Here is a 15,326-nt window from a genome sequence, read left to right as displayed (position 1 = left end):
TTTTTTTTTATAAAATATAGTAAGATTTTTCTTCCAGAACTACTTTTCGGGATTACTTGCCCTGGAAACCTTCATTGAAGAGTTTCTTTTGACTCTGGAACTACTGAACACATAGAAATTTTAAAGCACAGCAGTTTTGACTTTTGGAGGTTTAACTTTAAAGATCAATAATCTAAGTAAGCTCTTGCTATTATGTGAACCAGAAAGAAATGCTAATCTGTTAGATCTTGTTCCTGATTGTGCAGTTTCAAGCTATCTAAGCTGGTAGCCAGTACCAAACCTGCAGCAATGGAAATTGAAGAGAAATGTCAGTAATKGCATCAGCTGTGGAACTGAATAATAAATTCATATGTTAAGGCAGCTTCTGGATAATAAAAAGCACTAAGAGAGAGGAGAAACAAGTAAGGTAAGAGTCTCAATACAGCCTCTTACATTCTCTTGTGTTGTTTGCACTCCTGTGTTTAGTYTGCTGTAGGAGACTTGCTTTACTATTAAACTTCCCATTTTAGAGAGACAAACGCTAGCTTCATTCTATTAGAGAGAATTTTTCAAACCAAGCAGAATTGTTTGTACAAAGTATTGAAAAGGCAATTTTAGATTAACTGAACTAAGATTTCTTTCAGTTGYAAAGAGGCGAAAATATGCTTGGCCATTCCCCAAATGGATAAGATACTAGTAGTAGAATATTATTAAGTTCTTGCCTTCAATACTTTTCTCTCAACTCAATATGCAGTTTCTAGACTTACCACAGCTTCTTGCAAACTATTTGGAAGACTAACTGTTGAAATGCCATGGGATGGTCTCTGGGAAAGATCAATGTTTTGCAGCGGACCTCCAACACTGTGGCTCCGAGTCAAGGATACTACCCTTCTTGGTGGATTATTGGCTTGTGTCTTTATGGTTCTGGGATCTGTCTCTTCTTCTGCCGCACCACTGTGTGAATTTTAGAAGAAAATATGTTAATATGAAATATAAAACCATTCAGCATTTCTATGGCAACAGGAAGGAAGTCAAGTAAAGATCCCAAACCACTTTTCTCTATTAATAACAAATTATATTTTCCCAGTTAGCTCCATTAGCTCCATAGTTTAGGGAACACAGAACAGAATGCCTCTCAGACTGGTATAAACATCCCTCCAGAAAAGCAGCTAGGTATAACCCAAAACATGAATCTGAAAGCACCACAGTTCTGTACAGATGCCACTGCTCTGATACAGCTCTACCTTGCTTCGAAAAACAGCAGTCTACAGTTTTGTTAGCCAAGAAGATTATCTTGTTTTTACTATGCTCAGTTTTACTTCCTCTTCCCTTTATGTTCTAAGTGTCATAAACAACAGTGTAACAGAAAGCAATGTAAGAATTGCATGCCAAAATGATTAAAAAAAAATTGTGTCAAACTCATCCAGCAAGCTAATTTAAGGAAGCTCAGGCTTGTAAGATTTAACACATGCAATCAAGCCATTTGCAGATCTGGGAATATTCATTTTGTACTCCTTATAACTGAAATAAAAACAGTCCAACTACAATACAAAGTTAAACAGAAAGTGTCTGCTTTCACATAATCTGCAAAAAGAGAGAGAAGAGATTATTTACAGGTGACTTTCAGTCCTAAATTTTAGTTTAGTTAAAAACAGATGTCATCAAGTTTACAGATGTTAACATAAGCAATACCACCTTTCATGTTTAGAGTATTAAGACTAATTGCTATTGCATTCATTAAAGTTTTAGTTGTCTTACACAAGTATCATCACTCTCAGACACTAATACTCTAGAATTTCAAATTGAATAATGATTAAAAAAAGCCCCAAACAATTACAACAAAATGTAACCAATCCCAGCAAAAAGGTCACAATTCATAGCAGCATTATTTCAGTTCTTCCCTCTTCTAACATGACACCTTCCCCTTAATGCCTTTTTCCCTCAAATTGCTTCAGAAGCAGTATTGTTTTTCAGAGCTTCAGTTTTACATAGGTTTTGTTTTGTCACACAACACAGGCTCAGCACAAGTCTTGAGTGCTCCCAGAGCTTTCTCTCAAAGTGTTCCCACAAATTGACTTATTTTTTCCCCATGATGCAGTGTCCTTCTTGTTAAATCACACATACAAGGAGAGGTGAAGCAATGCTTGAATGTCTGAGTGAGTTTAAAAGGTGACAATGTTTTAACCACACTGAGTAGGTGTTTTACCTATTTATCAATAGCAGATGGACACAAAGTTTTATTTCTATAGCTGTATCTCTGAAACCTACTCACTTGGTGGAATGAATTTACTTCAAACTGATGAAAACATGCTTAAAACATGCAAGAAGAGTGAGAAGAAGGAGACGGTCCTCAAGTTACAATTGTACTCCATCACACTTGGTGTGAAAGCCAATCTTACCCTTATAAGTATGGAAGTACTGATGCTTTTCTGACAGAACCAACAATCCTGTTTTACTTACCCGTGCTCAGCTGAACAGCTAGTTTCTTCAGCTATGGTGGGGCTGGACTGCACRTGATCTGAAAAACTGATCAGGTCAGCATCGGCTGGACTGGACAACAGTTTCTCCTCCAGGGGATCCGTGGTTGATGGAAGGGTACCACTCTGTAAACTATCTCCTGAGGTACTTTGCTTCAGGAAAAAGCTAAAGTTACAACATGAAWGGGAGGGGAGAAAAATACAAAGGTAAAGATATAAGCATATGTTCTGCATTTACTTTTCAAAAGTAGCAAAAAAAGGAAACACAACATTAAAATGCTTGACAACAGGAAACAAATTTCATCCTACTCTCACCCCTGCAACTTACGCAGTTGGAGTAAATTAATACATAGAGAGATTTGATCTGCAAAAGAAATAATGATTTATGTCCAGTGTAGGATTACAAGTGACCGTAGTTTGTCATGGTTCCAAATCAGCAAAGTGTATTAACAGCTGACACATCACTGAAAATRGTTGCTATTGTAATGTGACATTACAATACATGATCATACACCACACAACAACATGAATGTGTCTTGCTTTGCTATGTCTTCTAAGTACACACTCTACWGTTCCTAGAGATGTTAAATTTCTGCATTAGAGAACACTAGTGRAATCTCTGTTTCACAGCAATAACCATTACAGAGAGAACTGGAACTTAACTTTAAGTTCCGTTTTTCACAGTGCAACTAGAASAGGTAAAAACAGTAAGCAGAGAAGCTTAAACTGGGAAAACAATAAGCTGGAGCATCTGGAACTAAAAGCTGCTAGCAGATTTGATATGGGAAAAATTATTTGCTGACAGATTTAAAAACTTCTTCATATGCTTTTATAACGTTTAAGGTCCATAGGCTTTGTTTTAAAATCAAAACAAAATGAAAACAATCTTTYRTACAGTTATRCTTAYAAGGAAAATWTGAAAGGAAAAAGCAATAAAAAGGCAACCAGTTCTTTGGTATTTGGCTGGTTTACAATTCAACTCAATACTTTACATGACTTATAATTTCTTTCAGTACAATCACCATCATCGAATAGGCAGTAGCATTCTTGCCTACATCTAGACTGGGAGGGATATCACAAGATCATCTTGTGAAAAAATATAACCATGCACAGTTACAAAGCCAGAAAGAGAGTATCTATAAAATGCACTGACCTTGCAGAACCACGAAGGTCTTTAAATTCAACATTAAGCAAAGGYAGGAAGGTACTTTTACAGAAAGGGCAGGTAGTGTTCAAGTTTGAATCATCTGCTGTCCACCCAGCCATAATTTCTTCATCATAAACCAAAGCACCACAAGCTCTACATTGAGAGCAGCTTGACATCAAGACCTAGAACAGCAAAGAGTGAATACTATCAAAGAATGAATTTTAACAATACTATTTATTTTACAGGCTTAGYACCCATAGGAGTTTAGCACACATCAGAAAGCCAGTGGGAGAAATRAGTTCACCACTTCCTTCTCATCATAGTCAGAATTCTCAACCACATTATCTTTTACCTTTGAAATGAAGATATTAGTAATTTATTTTTGACACAGAAGAATTATTACCATAAAAAGCTACTAATTTAGCATTTGCAATTAATTGCTTCTATGAAGATTTCAACATATACCAATTGTTTTGAATTGTATAAGTAAATTCATGTCTACTTATCCAAAAAAGAAAAAAAATCCCACAAAACCAATTAAACACAAAAGAAACCTTTATAATAGTGTGGTGTGTTGACTCTGGCTGGATGCCAGTTGCTCACCAAAGCCTATCAATCTGCCTTTTCAAGTGAATAAGGGAAGAAAAATATGACAAAAGGCTTGTGAGTCACAACAGGGATAAGGAGATCACTCAGCAATTACTGTCACAGGCAAAACTGACTTGACTAGGGGAACTTAATTTAATTTACTGCTAATCAAAAGTTTAAATAGGGTAATGAGATATTATCCCCAAATTTTAGAACACCTTCCCCACACCTATTCCCAGGCTTAACTTTCATTTCTGACTTCTCCTCCTCCTTCCCTGAAGTGGCACACGGGAACAGGGAATGGGGACTGTATCAGTTCATCCTGTATTTTTTCTGATGCTCCTTCCTCCTCACACTCCTCCCCTGCTCCACTGTGGGGATCCTCCCACAGAAGACARTCCTACACAAACTTCTCCAACATAAGCCCTTCCCATGGGCTTCAGCTCTTCCTAGCTGCTCCAGCATGGGTGTCCTGAAGGGCCACCAGTCCTGCCAGCAAACCTGCTCCAGCCTGGGATCCTCTCCCCATAGGGTCATAGGACCTGCCAGGAGCAAAGGCTCCTACCTACAGGGTAAGCCACCTTTGGGCATCTGCCAGCGCTAGCATGGGGTTGATGGCTGCAGGGGCACTGCTGCCTCACCGTGGTGTTCACCACAGTCTGCAGGGGAATCTCTCCTTGGCTGCCTGGAACACCTTCTCCCACTCCTTCTGCACTGACCTGGGTATCTGCAGGGGTGTTTCTGTCATGTATTTTCACTCCTCTCCTCCAGACGCTGCTGCACAGCACTTTTTCCCCTTCTCAAATACACTACCTCAGCACTGCTGCCACTGCCACTGACAGCCTTGGTCTTGGCCAGTGGTGGGTCCATCCTGGAGCCAGCTGGCATTGGCTTTGTTGGACATGGGGCAAAGTTGTGGCAGCTTCCCAGCGATGCYACYCCTGTAGCCCCTCTGCTACCAAATCTTYGCCATGCAAACCCAGTMCAAGTGGAAAMCCAGAAAACTGGGTTTTACCTAATAATAGTCTCACCACTAAACTAGAGAACTGGAGAAAAGATGGTAAAATTAATCCTGTGTTAACTGAAGAATGGACTATTACGCCTTTTTCCTCTTATTTCATTGTTTCACTTGCATGGGAGAAAAACCAAAAAAACCCACCACCATCAAACACAGCTTCTAATAAATTTTAGAGCTAATATAATTTAGATATTTGCCCAATGACATTTTTATTTTACTATGCTATACTCCYTATATAGTGCAGTGCAGAAGCTCAGCAAATCTAGATGTCCAGAACAGCAAACATAAATGAAAATAGGACCTAGCAAAATAACTGTGCAGCTGAAAGAAAACCAACCATAACACAGTGACCATTGCCTATGTATCCAAAATCTGAAAGTTCTATAGACAAGAACTGAAATACAGAAGCATACTAAAAGATTATRTTATTTGGTTTGGCTTGGGTAGTGTTAATTTTCTTGTTAGCATTCTTTTAGAGTCCCATGTTTCAGACTGGTAACCAGCTGCATGTTGATTGATAACACTCCAATGTTCCAGTTATTACTGAGCAGGACTATATACATCATCGTGGACTTTTCTCATTCTGTGCCAGGAGGCTGTGAGAGGACACAGCCAGGACAGCTGTCCTCAGTTGGCCAAATGATACTGTGAAACATCATGCTCAGAGACAAAACTCTGTGTTTTTCTAAGGTAGCTYTTCCTTGAAGTGTCAGAGAGCTGACTGATTTCTGCATTACTATTTTTTTTGTTAGTGTCTCCCTCTTTCGTTATTTTTTTCCCCCAAGTCCCTCATTAAATTGTCTTTATCTCAACCTCCAAACTTTTTTTCCTTCTGACCTTTCACTTCTCTTCTTACTGGAGAGRGGAGTAAACAAATACCTGTGCAAGGGCTTTGCTGCTGGCTGTGGCCAGCTCCTCATAATTATTTAGTAACAACATGTAATACTCATAAGGAAAAAAAATTTAAAACCCTACAAAAGATCCTGTTTTGTCTCTAACTTCTGTTTCACTTCAAGTTTTGATCCTTCCCTCATAATTTTTTTCTCTGTACATATGAGGGATGCATAAAAGTACTTATAACATCTCCTTTTYTAAAGCTGGTGTTGCACACTAAGCTACAAGTTATAAGCATCTCTGCAGTAAAAACAAAGAAAAAATTGTTTTGGAAAAACCAACCACAATGCAACTAAACAGGTAATTAATGCATACAATAATATTGAATAATTATAGTTTTCATCTGTGAGTTTATTAATCTTACCTCCATTGCATAGTTCTGGAAAATGCTGGATAAACTAGTATTATGTGAAGAGCTGTGCTCTGATTTCTCAGAATCTAGAACTTTCATACTTTTTGGGAATGAAACTTCACCTGTACAAAAAGAGTCATTTGAGTTTTGTATTCAAGCAAAGAATAATWAATCCATTCCCAAAGAAAATAACTGCTCTTCAACCACAGCAAAAAAATGGTACCAAAAGATCTCCAAAGATATGTGTATCTGTAACTCACTGACACTGTAATTACAATATAGATAAATATAATGTTTGTGACTAACATTTCAAGGTTATTTTTCTAACACAATATATCACAGATTAGTAAAAGAAAAAGACAAAAAATAGACTGGGAAAGAGGAGTAAGATTGTTCAATGTATATTCTCTAAAAAGTTGATCATATTTCTTAAATAATACATCCATCTGTAAGCAGCAAATGTAAGGACAGTACCAGGTAAGGTGTACAATACCAATACTCTGCTCTGGTTTTCCCTGATAACTGCACTAAACCAAATATTATTTCTTYGGTAATGCTAGGTTTTATGGTTATGAGACTTGTTCAGGAAAAGCGGAAAAGGAGTTGGAATATATTCACCAGAAAGAAATGGTTGCAATCACTCCTAGAAAGCAAAATTATCAGAATTATTTTCTACAAGCCCAAATTTTTCTATTAAAAGTTCACCACCAGTATCCTCTCCTTACAAAGAAGGCTTCTCTGTTTTTTCAGTCCAAGATCAGGTTTGCGAACAAATTTTACATATCTTGTTGGCTACCACTCTTTACAGTTAGTTCTTATAACCCTCCTAATTGGACCTAGAAGACATCTCGTCAAGATTTTGCAAGACAGGGCCACCTATCTCCACTATGCAAGACAGTTCTTCCTCTCCACTATGCAGATGGCTTTACAATATTTGCATCACTGAAGTACTGTATTGTGAAGAGACCTAAATCAACTCCACAGCTGATCCAGAAACACGTATTTTTTTCTCAAGAATCAAATCTAAGTGAATCAAATCTGAACTGAAAATTACTAGATTTATTTAATCCAGTTTTACAGGTGGCAGTGCGGGAGGGAAGGACTATTTGCTTACAGTCATCAGCTATTTATCTACATAACTTCAAATCAAGTATGTATCCAATACCTCCCATTCCATGGTAGAGATGAAGAACTTATAGTGTGTACTTTTTGTTTTGGCATTTTTGTGCAGATGGACTACAGGGTTGTTTTGTTAGTTTGGTTTTGGTTGGTTTGCTTCTTTCCTCTCTCAATGATCTGCTCTGTAAGTTATGCAACTATTTGCAGTTCTCAAACTGTTCCGCTTTTCTGTATTAATATTTCAATATTAATACTTTCAGGGTCTTATGACTTCACACAAATGAGCAGGTGTTCCTTGCTGTAACGAGTTAGGAATACTCCTATCACATACACAGAAAGTATTTTTATGGTTAAATTCCTGCATATTGTATCAGCTTCTTATACCTTCAAAAGAGAGCGAAACATTAGCTATTTGTCACTGCAAGAGAAGAGTATAGAATGGAAAATGTAAATCTCTAAGGACTTGAAATTATTTCACACTATCATTACTTCCACTGTTTTAAATKATTTCACACACAACAGTTTTCCCTGTTCATTATATTATAATGACGTTATCAGGGGAAAACAAAACCAAATAATCTCACCTGCACTGTAATGCTGTCTTCCTACATCTCCACTGCTGCTGCTACTGCCGAGACTAGTAGTGCTTTGTGCAAGCTCAYTTGTAAGTAGGCTTGGGACTCCAGCTCTTGACAACAAATTTTCTCCTAAAATATTATCTTCAAAACCCACAGGAAAGTTAAAGTCTGGTCGATGGTTTTCTTCCTTTAATGCATGAAGAAAAAGTAGTGTTATTGACTTATTTGATTTACATTTTTATCCTAAAGAATAAATAATTAAAGTAGCCGATTAAGATAAATCCTGATGTAAAAAATATATTAGATGTAAGATAAATCTATGTAGCCTCAAAATGCACATATTGGACAAAGCAGGAGGATATTGAAAAACTGATAAACTGAGTGACAAATATCCAGGGATACAAATTTCTTCATTACAGGACAAATAGGAAAAATGATGCAGAGCTGTGATTTGTCAGACATTACGCAAAATGAAGTTACTGTCAGAAAAAAGGTTCAAGTTAAAGTAATATTTTCATAATTAAAGACAGGGAGGAAATATACCAGCTGAAACAATGCAGCAGTAACTCAGTCAACAAAACAATAGATGCAACAAAGTACAATAATTAGGAGATTAATCAAAGGCAAATTAAATAAATAAAATAGGAGAGAATGAAAGGATGTTTGAAAAAAGGTAAAATAAATCACTCCTTGGAATTAAGCGCCATAAAACAAAATTCTAAGCAACAAGTCGGTCTAATAAAAAGAAAACTAATAGAAATACTAAATACTAACAGAAAACTAATAAAATAGATCATAGCAAAAATCTCAGGAAAGAAAGCAAGGCAGTGAGTTTTCATTGTCACAGGTAACATCTGGTTAAAAAGTATGAATTAAATTTATTTAATACTAGTGACCCTATTAATAACACCAGTTAAATTTGTTTCACATAGAAATAAAGCCAAACCTATCTTCCCCTTCTTCACCTTTTATGAAAGCTAGGCAAAGAAAGGAGAATTTGAAAAAGGCAACCAAAAGCTATCTTAACAGCCTAAAGAAACAAAAGACCCTTAAAATTAAACACCAGATTGAAGGGTTACCTGCATCAAGCAGAGGCCTTTCTAACTGAGAAAACTGTGTTTGAAGGCACAATGACAAGATATATAGAAAAGAGGAAGTTACAGTATTCATCCCTATATATCCTCTTTCATTACTGTAAAAAGACTCTGTTAGGCACAGAAAAACCATAGCATTTAGTTTCCAAAATCCTGACAAGTAAGTTTACTAGATCTCAGGCTGTACCTTATTACTTTTGACTTTAATCCCCACCAAACTGACTTCCTGGTTTTGTGATTTATTTTCACAATCTAGTTTTCTAAAGTAAGACAGGCAGTATGGCATCATTTTAGATGACACAAATTTGTTCTTACTAGAGTTTCTTGGTTCAGGTTCTTTACATATAAATAAAAAGATACATAAATAAATAAATGGTGGGAATGTTGAGAACAAAAAGCTAAAACTTGCTGCATCAAGACCACCTAATCTGCTTTTTCCTAAAAAGTGTATTTTTTTAACGGCAAGGAAAAACACCACAGATAAAGCGTAGTTTTTATTAGCTAATAAAGGGTCAATAGTTACTAAAAAACAGCACCTTGAGAAACAATTTTTCTGGACACAGAAGCTACCCCTCAAACTTTGTCCCCAAATTTTTCATATTGAAAAACACTTACCTCATCATCTGAGTAACTATATGCTGAAGTTACAACCCCCCACATCTTACTGGCCACATTGGCAGCCTGCTTCATGCCTGATTTCAAAACATCCATTTTTGGTCCAGACAATATATGGTCTAACTTCAGATTGGATAAAGTTGTTACAACAGTTCCCAGTGAGCCATGTGGAGAAGAACGACCCAGTCCTGTCAAAGATGAAGACCGTTCCTTTTGAACTTGKGCATGGGTTTGTTGCTTCGATCGTCCAGTGAAGGTTTTGGATCTGGAGACAGAAGGACTTCTTCGACTTTGGTAGCCCTTGGGGGATGGCAGGATGGGATCCAAAGGCAGGCTTGACCTTCTTTCTTGGGAGTGACCAAGTGTACCAGAAGCTTCTGCTTCTGTATCTGCCTTGTGMAGTTCCATGCTGGGAAACTTACTACCCAGTGGGTTCTTCAAATTCATGTAGCTCTCTATTTCATCTGCCAAATTACGTGCTGCAACAGGTGACACCAATTTTTCCCCAGGTTCTGGAYAGCTTGGTTGCATGCTGTCAGTGGCTAGCAAAGACAAAGGGTCCAAGCCTACTTCAACATCTTCCCTTTCGATAGGTTTAGCCACCCCATAAAAGCTATTTCTTTTAGGAGGTGCATCTTTGGAATCCGGTTTCTGYTTTTCATACTCAGCTGATGGTTCAAGGTTTGTGTCTTCCACTGTGTTCATGTTTCCATCTCTTTCATTCTCAAGATGCTCTTGCCCTTCCCCAGGTTCTTCCAGCACTGGTGAAGACCTATGCTCTAGCTCCCAGTCACTCCCAGTCACACAACTCCATGTGCCACTTATGTCAGAAACCTGCTGGTCAGTGATATTTTCAAAGCTGTGAGATTTATTCATATGACAGGGTGAAGTTTTGGCCACAGACAAAGCTGCTGTCAGGATCTTGGCATCTGCACCCATCATTATTGCTATTTCTTTAGAATTCAAGTCCAAGCTGTCTTTTTTCAGCAGCATTCCAGCTCTGCTTTCACTGCTGAAACTGCAGCTTCTCTCTGAAAACAGTTTTTGCCTCCTCTGTCTTTTTTCACTTGTTTTCTTAGGAGAAACATTACCAAAGACTGCATCTTCGAYTGAATCCTGAGTTAGGAACAGTGGGCTAGAAACAGTTTCTAAAAGAGAAAATGCATTAATAATATCCATATTATTAATAGTATCCACTAATATCCAAACTATATTAGTAGTATCCATATTACTAATAATATCAATAGCCAACAAAAGTATTTGTTTCCTGAAATCATGTGAAATCTCCTTAATCTCCTTACATAAAGAAGACTGGGAGTACCACAGTCTCAAGATCTCCATTAAGAAGTTACATTAGCATTAACAAGTTATTTCACTGGCTGCAAAGGCAGCCTGCAGATCAAAAGCCATCTATGCTTTGGAGTCAAAGCTGTATAAGACTTCTACGTCCTTTTCCTGTGCCAACACCCAGAGAGCAGGTACTACCCGTGAACTAAAGGAAACCACAACTCTAAGTAAAAACTGCTMTGCTTGGTTTTGGATTTTTTCCCCCAAGAACTAGACTGAAAGGTCTAAACATCAAACTCCATAGCTGACTCATTCTCTGAAAAAAACTACCTGTGTGTGTCCACCCAATATAGATGCATTATTATGACACAGCTGTATACTCAGAAAATGCTAATTAAATTCAGCATGTGGAAGAYAGAAACTGATCTTACAAATATTCCTGTTTCTCGTGGTAATTGGGACTATTTATTGCCTAGATAGCTGTATTAGCTAGTTAAAAACCTCTGGMAGTATGAAAATTTTACTACTTTAGGACTTCAAGAGATCAGTTCTCACAATTGCCAAAAATGTCCCAAGTGACTTCTTACCTGAGACTCAATTCTTTGCTATCAAGCTGCATTGAAGCTGGATTACCTTGCCTTAGTAAAGGGCAGATACAAAGGCAGAAAAAAAATTGAGCCCCAAGATTTGGTTTATATATATCCATAAATCTTCCTCATCACAAATTTAGAGATAAGGAAATAAATTTCATACAGCACAAAGATAACACACATTGTTCCCGCATTATAGATTGGCAATGTAAACTGTAGGAATAGAGACTTGTCCAAGATCAGCAAGGTTCAGRTGACAAAATCAAGAGCAGAGACACTAGTTCTTTGTTTTCTACTATATTCCTGAAACTCTCTTAGTGCGAGGCAGGGAAAAATCTTGATTTCAATCTATTGAACAGTGATTTTCAACATCAGAATCCAGAGTTTCCTTTTAAGTCACCTGTACAGGATAATGGTGGAAATCAAGCACTACGTGAGACCACTGCATCTTGAACAGAAATTCTGTTTCTTTCCATAAGACAAAACAGATTGCAAAAACACTACAGCACAACAAGATCAGGACTTCAGTAAGCTCTGTTTCACTCAGTGACTCACCACCACTGCTCTTCCTTCCAGTGCTATCAAAAATGCCAGATGGAACTTTCACAATACTGTTACCCGAAGCAGGTGGATCACTTGAACTCAGAATTTCTGTATTTGGCTGTTGCTTTTCGTAAGATTTTTCTGTGGAAACCTCTGCAAGAAAGAGAATGTGAACATGAGTAGATTCAACTTAATAATTACATTTTCACTGTTATGTAAAATATAAACTCCCACTGTCCACACAGTAATAAACCAATGGATCGGTCCTACAAGCTACTGAGAATTTCTTGGAAGTAATAGCCAGAGAAGGGACACTTGCCAGCATCATGCAGAGAGTGCTCAACTGTTCACAGGGTTAGAGCATTTGCCAGTTCCTCTCCATGATGTTTTTTCAGCAAAGTAGAGTAGGAACAGTAGTTCACAGATTTTCATTTAGGACCATTTGTTTAATGAGAGCTTTAGAAGCCCTAACTCACATAAAGGATCTCATAACCCAGATATGAAAAATACAGTAATGAAATACAACAAAATACAGAAAAACTGAGGGAAAAACTTGAACAAAAGACAGATTACCATAAGGCTGTCAGTGGCTGGGAAGAGTTTGCAAGAAAAAGTAGTGCCTTTTATTAGGTCAATAGGTACAGGTATAGATAAAAAAATTGTCAAGATTTCAAATGTAAATTACTGTGTACCCCAGCATTTGTCCAATTTTTCCATGYATATTAAGTTAGTCTAATAAAAGGSTATTTCTACCTATACGCATGCTATTATTTAGGGCACAGGAGTAATACAACTACATGAAATCTGTTATATTCTGAGCATTAAGATTATTACTGCAATACATTAAGTATCTGTGGTAGTCCAATACACGAAGCATTTATTACCAAAAGCCTTCACCAACATGAACATGCATACTTAACCTCTTATTAAGTCTTCAGCATTAGAAGAAATATCTTTCTCTACTCGTGTTTCAGTTGCAGAAAGACTATTCTCACCATCTCTCAAAAGTTCATCCTTGGACCTGTAACCCTGGTCTGACTGACCACCTGTTTGAAGAAATATAAACACATGCTTCAAGTTCGTTTCTGCTTCCTAAAATTGTTTTTCAGTAAGAAAATACAGGAATTCAAATTTATTTGTTTCATATGTTGTTTCTCCAGAAAAGTTTTTCATAGTAAGATCTCCAAAATGTGTAATTTATGGAAAGATCTACTCAGTGATTATGACACCAGAGATAATCAGGCTCTACCAATCCAAATTTACTTTTCTAAACATATTAAATACCAGTTATTCCCCTAGAAACACTTTGGTGACTATTTTTAATGCACTGTACTTGCTTTCACTCCTTTCCTACTGCATTAACATGAAATATTTAACTGCTGGATAAGCTAAATTCTCAAATGCATTAACAAAAGACATTTAGACAACTGTAATTGAGCAAGCTTTTAACAATGAATACAGCCCTGAAAAAACCTTGTACATAAACTGTGCTATATCTTTGTGCTACATGGCAAAGTATAAATCAAAACAAAAAAAAAACGTAAAACTATAAACAATTTTTTAAGTCTGTTTCTCTGCTATGCCAGTTAAACTTGACAGCTGTAACTCACTAACAAGAAAATTTATAGTAATCCAAAAGTTTTGTCATATGAAACAAACCAGAAAGTCTTTTTCTCTATTATTTTTATCTGAAGTACTGCTGCATGTGCAAAAAGACCAAAATACTATATGGACATATTTCTCAGCAACTTTAGGATGTTAGGATGAACAGGATTGTTCATATACTTCAGAGTACCTATTAGCACACATTGTTGAACCAAAAAAGATCAAAGTGTAAGTTACTGAGTGTGAAAGGTGATAGGAAGCTCCATAAAACCTGAGTGACAGAAATACTTTATCTACCACACAYATTACTGCTACTTATTTTGCCAACAAATAACAAATATGTAAAAAAGAATTAAAAATTCGAGCAGTCATCAATTAATACATTTGGCTACTACATTAAAAACTTTTTATATAGAAAAATAAGTTCTGAAATTCTCCGGTCCTTATTTTCCCTCTATCACATTTTCAATAATGTTAGTATCCCTGCCTTGTGAGGAGGTGAAAACACCCTATCAATAAATGGGTGAATTACCTGCAGGAGTAACATTCAAGGGTAGAAATAATGCACACGTGCATCCAAGGCTTCACACCACATGTCTGCACCCCACACCGTGATAGCCAAGGACAAATGCGGCACCCAAGAGACAGCAAAGAGCAAAAAGCAGAGCAACAAAGAGCAGAGAGAAGGGAAGTTCAGTAATCTAGGCAGACATATCAGATGAAGCACAGGAATCAGACTCAAAGTTCTCTTTACAGAAGGGCTCAAGATATTAAAACATGAAGAGTGTGCAAGAACAATTTTGTACATTAAGTTTTGAAGTACACACAGAAAGGAAGTTTAGTTGAGACTGTGCACAGGTTGGATGTGATCAGCACTAAGCAGGTAAGGACCACTATGCATTTTGTCTTGTCATCTCAAATTATTAACTTCCTGCACACTCTTTTTACTTCAGTCTGTCTGTTGAATGGTGGAGCTTTTCTCCAGCTTAACACCTGCCTTTCCACTCCCATAGTGTCTCCTAAAAACTGTATGAAAAAGTTCTGATAATTTCTGTATTTCAAAGTTTAGCAACTACTATTAAGACACTTGAAWAGGGCCTTTAAAAGTATAATTAGACCTTCCTGGGATATCATCAAGGACAACCATTTTCAAGCATTACCTTCTAATCACCTCACGAACTACCATTTCTTGCCTTTCATGGGAAGATTTTACTGACACAGACTGTCACCTCTGTGAATATATGGCAACATGCAAACATTAAACAGCCTCATATATCAGAAGCTTCATACCTTTTCTGAAGGCTAACACAAAAAGCAGGGTATATGAGACCACAGCAAAACATTTATTTTAAGGTCACAGTACTTCAGCTATGATCCATTTTAAACTGAAGTGTGATGTGCAGTAAAGAAGGAATGCTCAACCACAAYGTACTTATTTTT

General features: G+C 37.0%; 1 protein-coding gene across 3 annotated transcripts in view; it reads right to left on the bottom strand.

Annotated features, from left to right (window-relative positions):
• DENND4C (DENN domain containing 4C) overlaps positions 1-15,326 on the bottom strand; it is a 70,264-nt gene that overhangs the window by 9,544 nt on the left and 45,394 nt on the right. For all 3 annotated transcript variants that reach the window (XM_057373474.1, XM_057373473.1, XM_057373472.1), the window contains 8 exons: positions 13,202-13,327; positions 12,294-12,434; positions 9,862-11,009; positions 8,159-8,339; positions 6,468-6,577; positions 3,610-3,785; positions 2,440-2,622; positions 747-933 (listed from right to left, as the gene is read on the bottom strand). In XM_057373474.1, the coding sequence (XP_057229457.1) occupies positions 747-933; positions 2,440-2,622; positions 3,610-3,785; positions 6,468-6,577; positions 8,159-8,339; positions 9,862-11,009; positions 12,294-12,434; positions 13,202-13,327 (2,252 nt within the window). The remainder of the gene's footprint in view (positions 1-746; positions 934-2,439; positions 2,623-3,609; positions 3,786-6,467; positions 6,578-8,158; positions 8,340-9,861; positions 11,010-12,293; positions 12,435-13,201; positions 13,328-15,326) is intronic.

Source organism: Malurus melanocephalus, unplaced genomic scaffold, assembly GCF_030028575.1.
Source record: "Malurus melanocephalus ecotype Western Australia unplaced genomic scaffold, MMel_1.1 scaffold_198, whole genome shotgun sequence".
Taxonomy (NCBI): domain Eukaryota; kingdom Metazoa; phylum Chordata; class Aves; order Passeriformes; family Maluridae; genus Malurus; species Malurus melanocephalus.
Note: the sequence above shows the minus strand (reverse complement) of the source record. Positions and strands in the feature narration are given on the sequence as shown.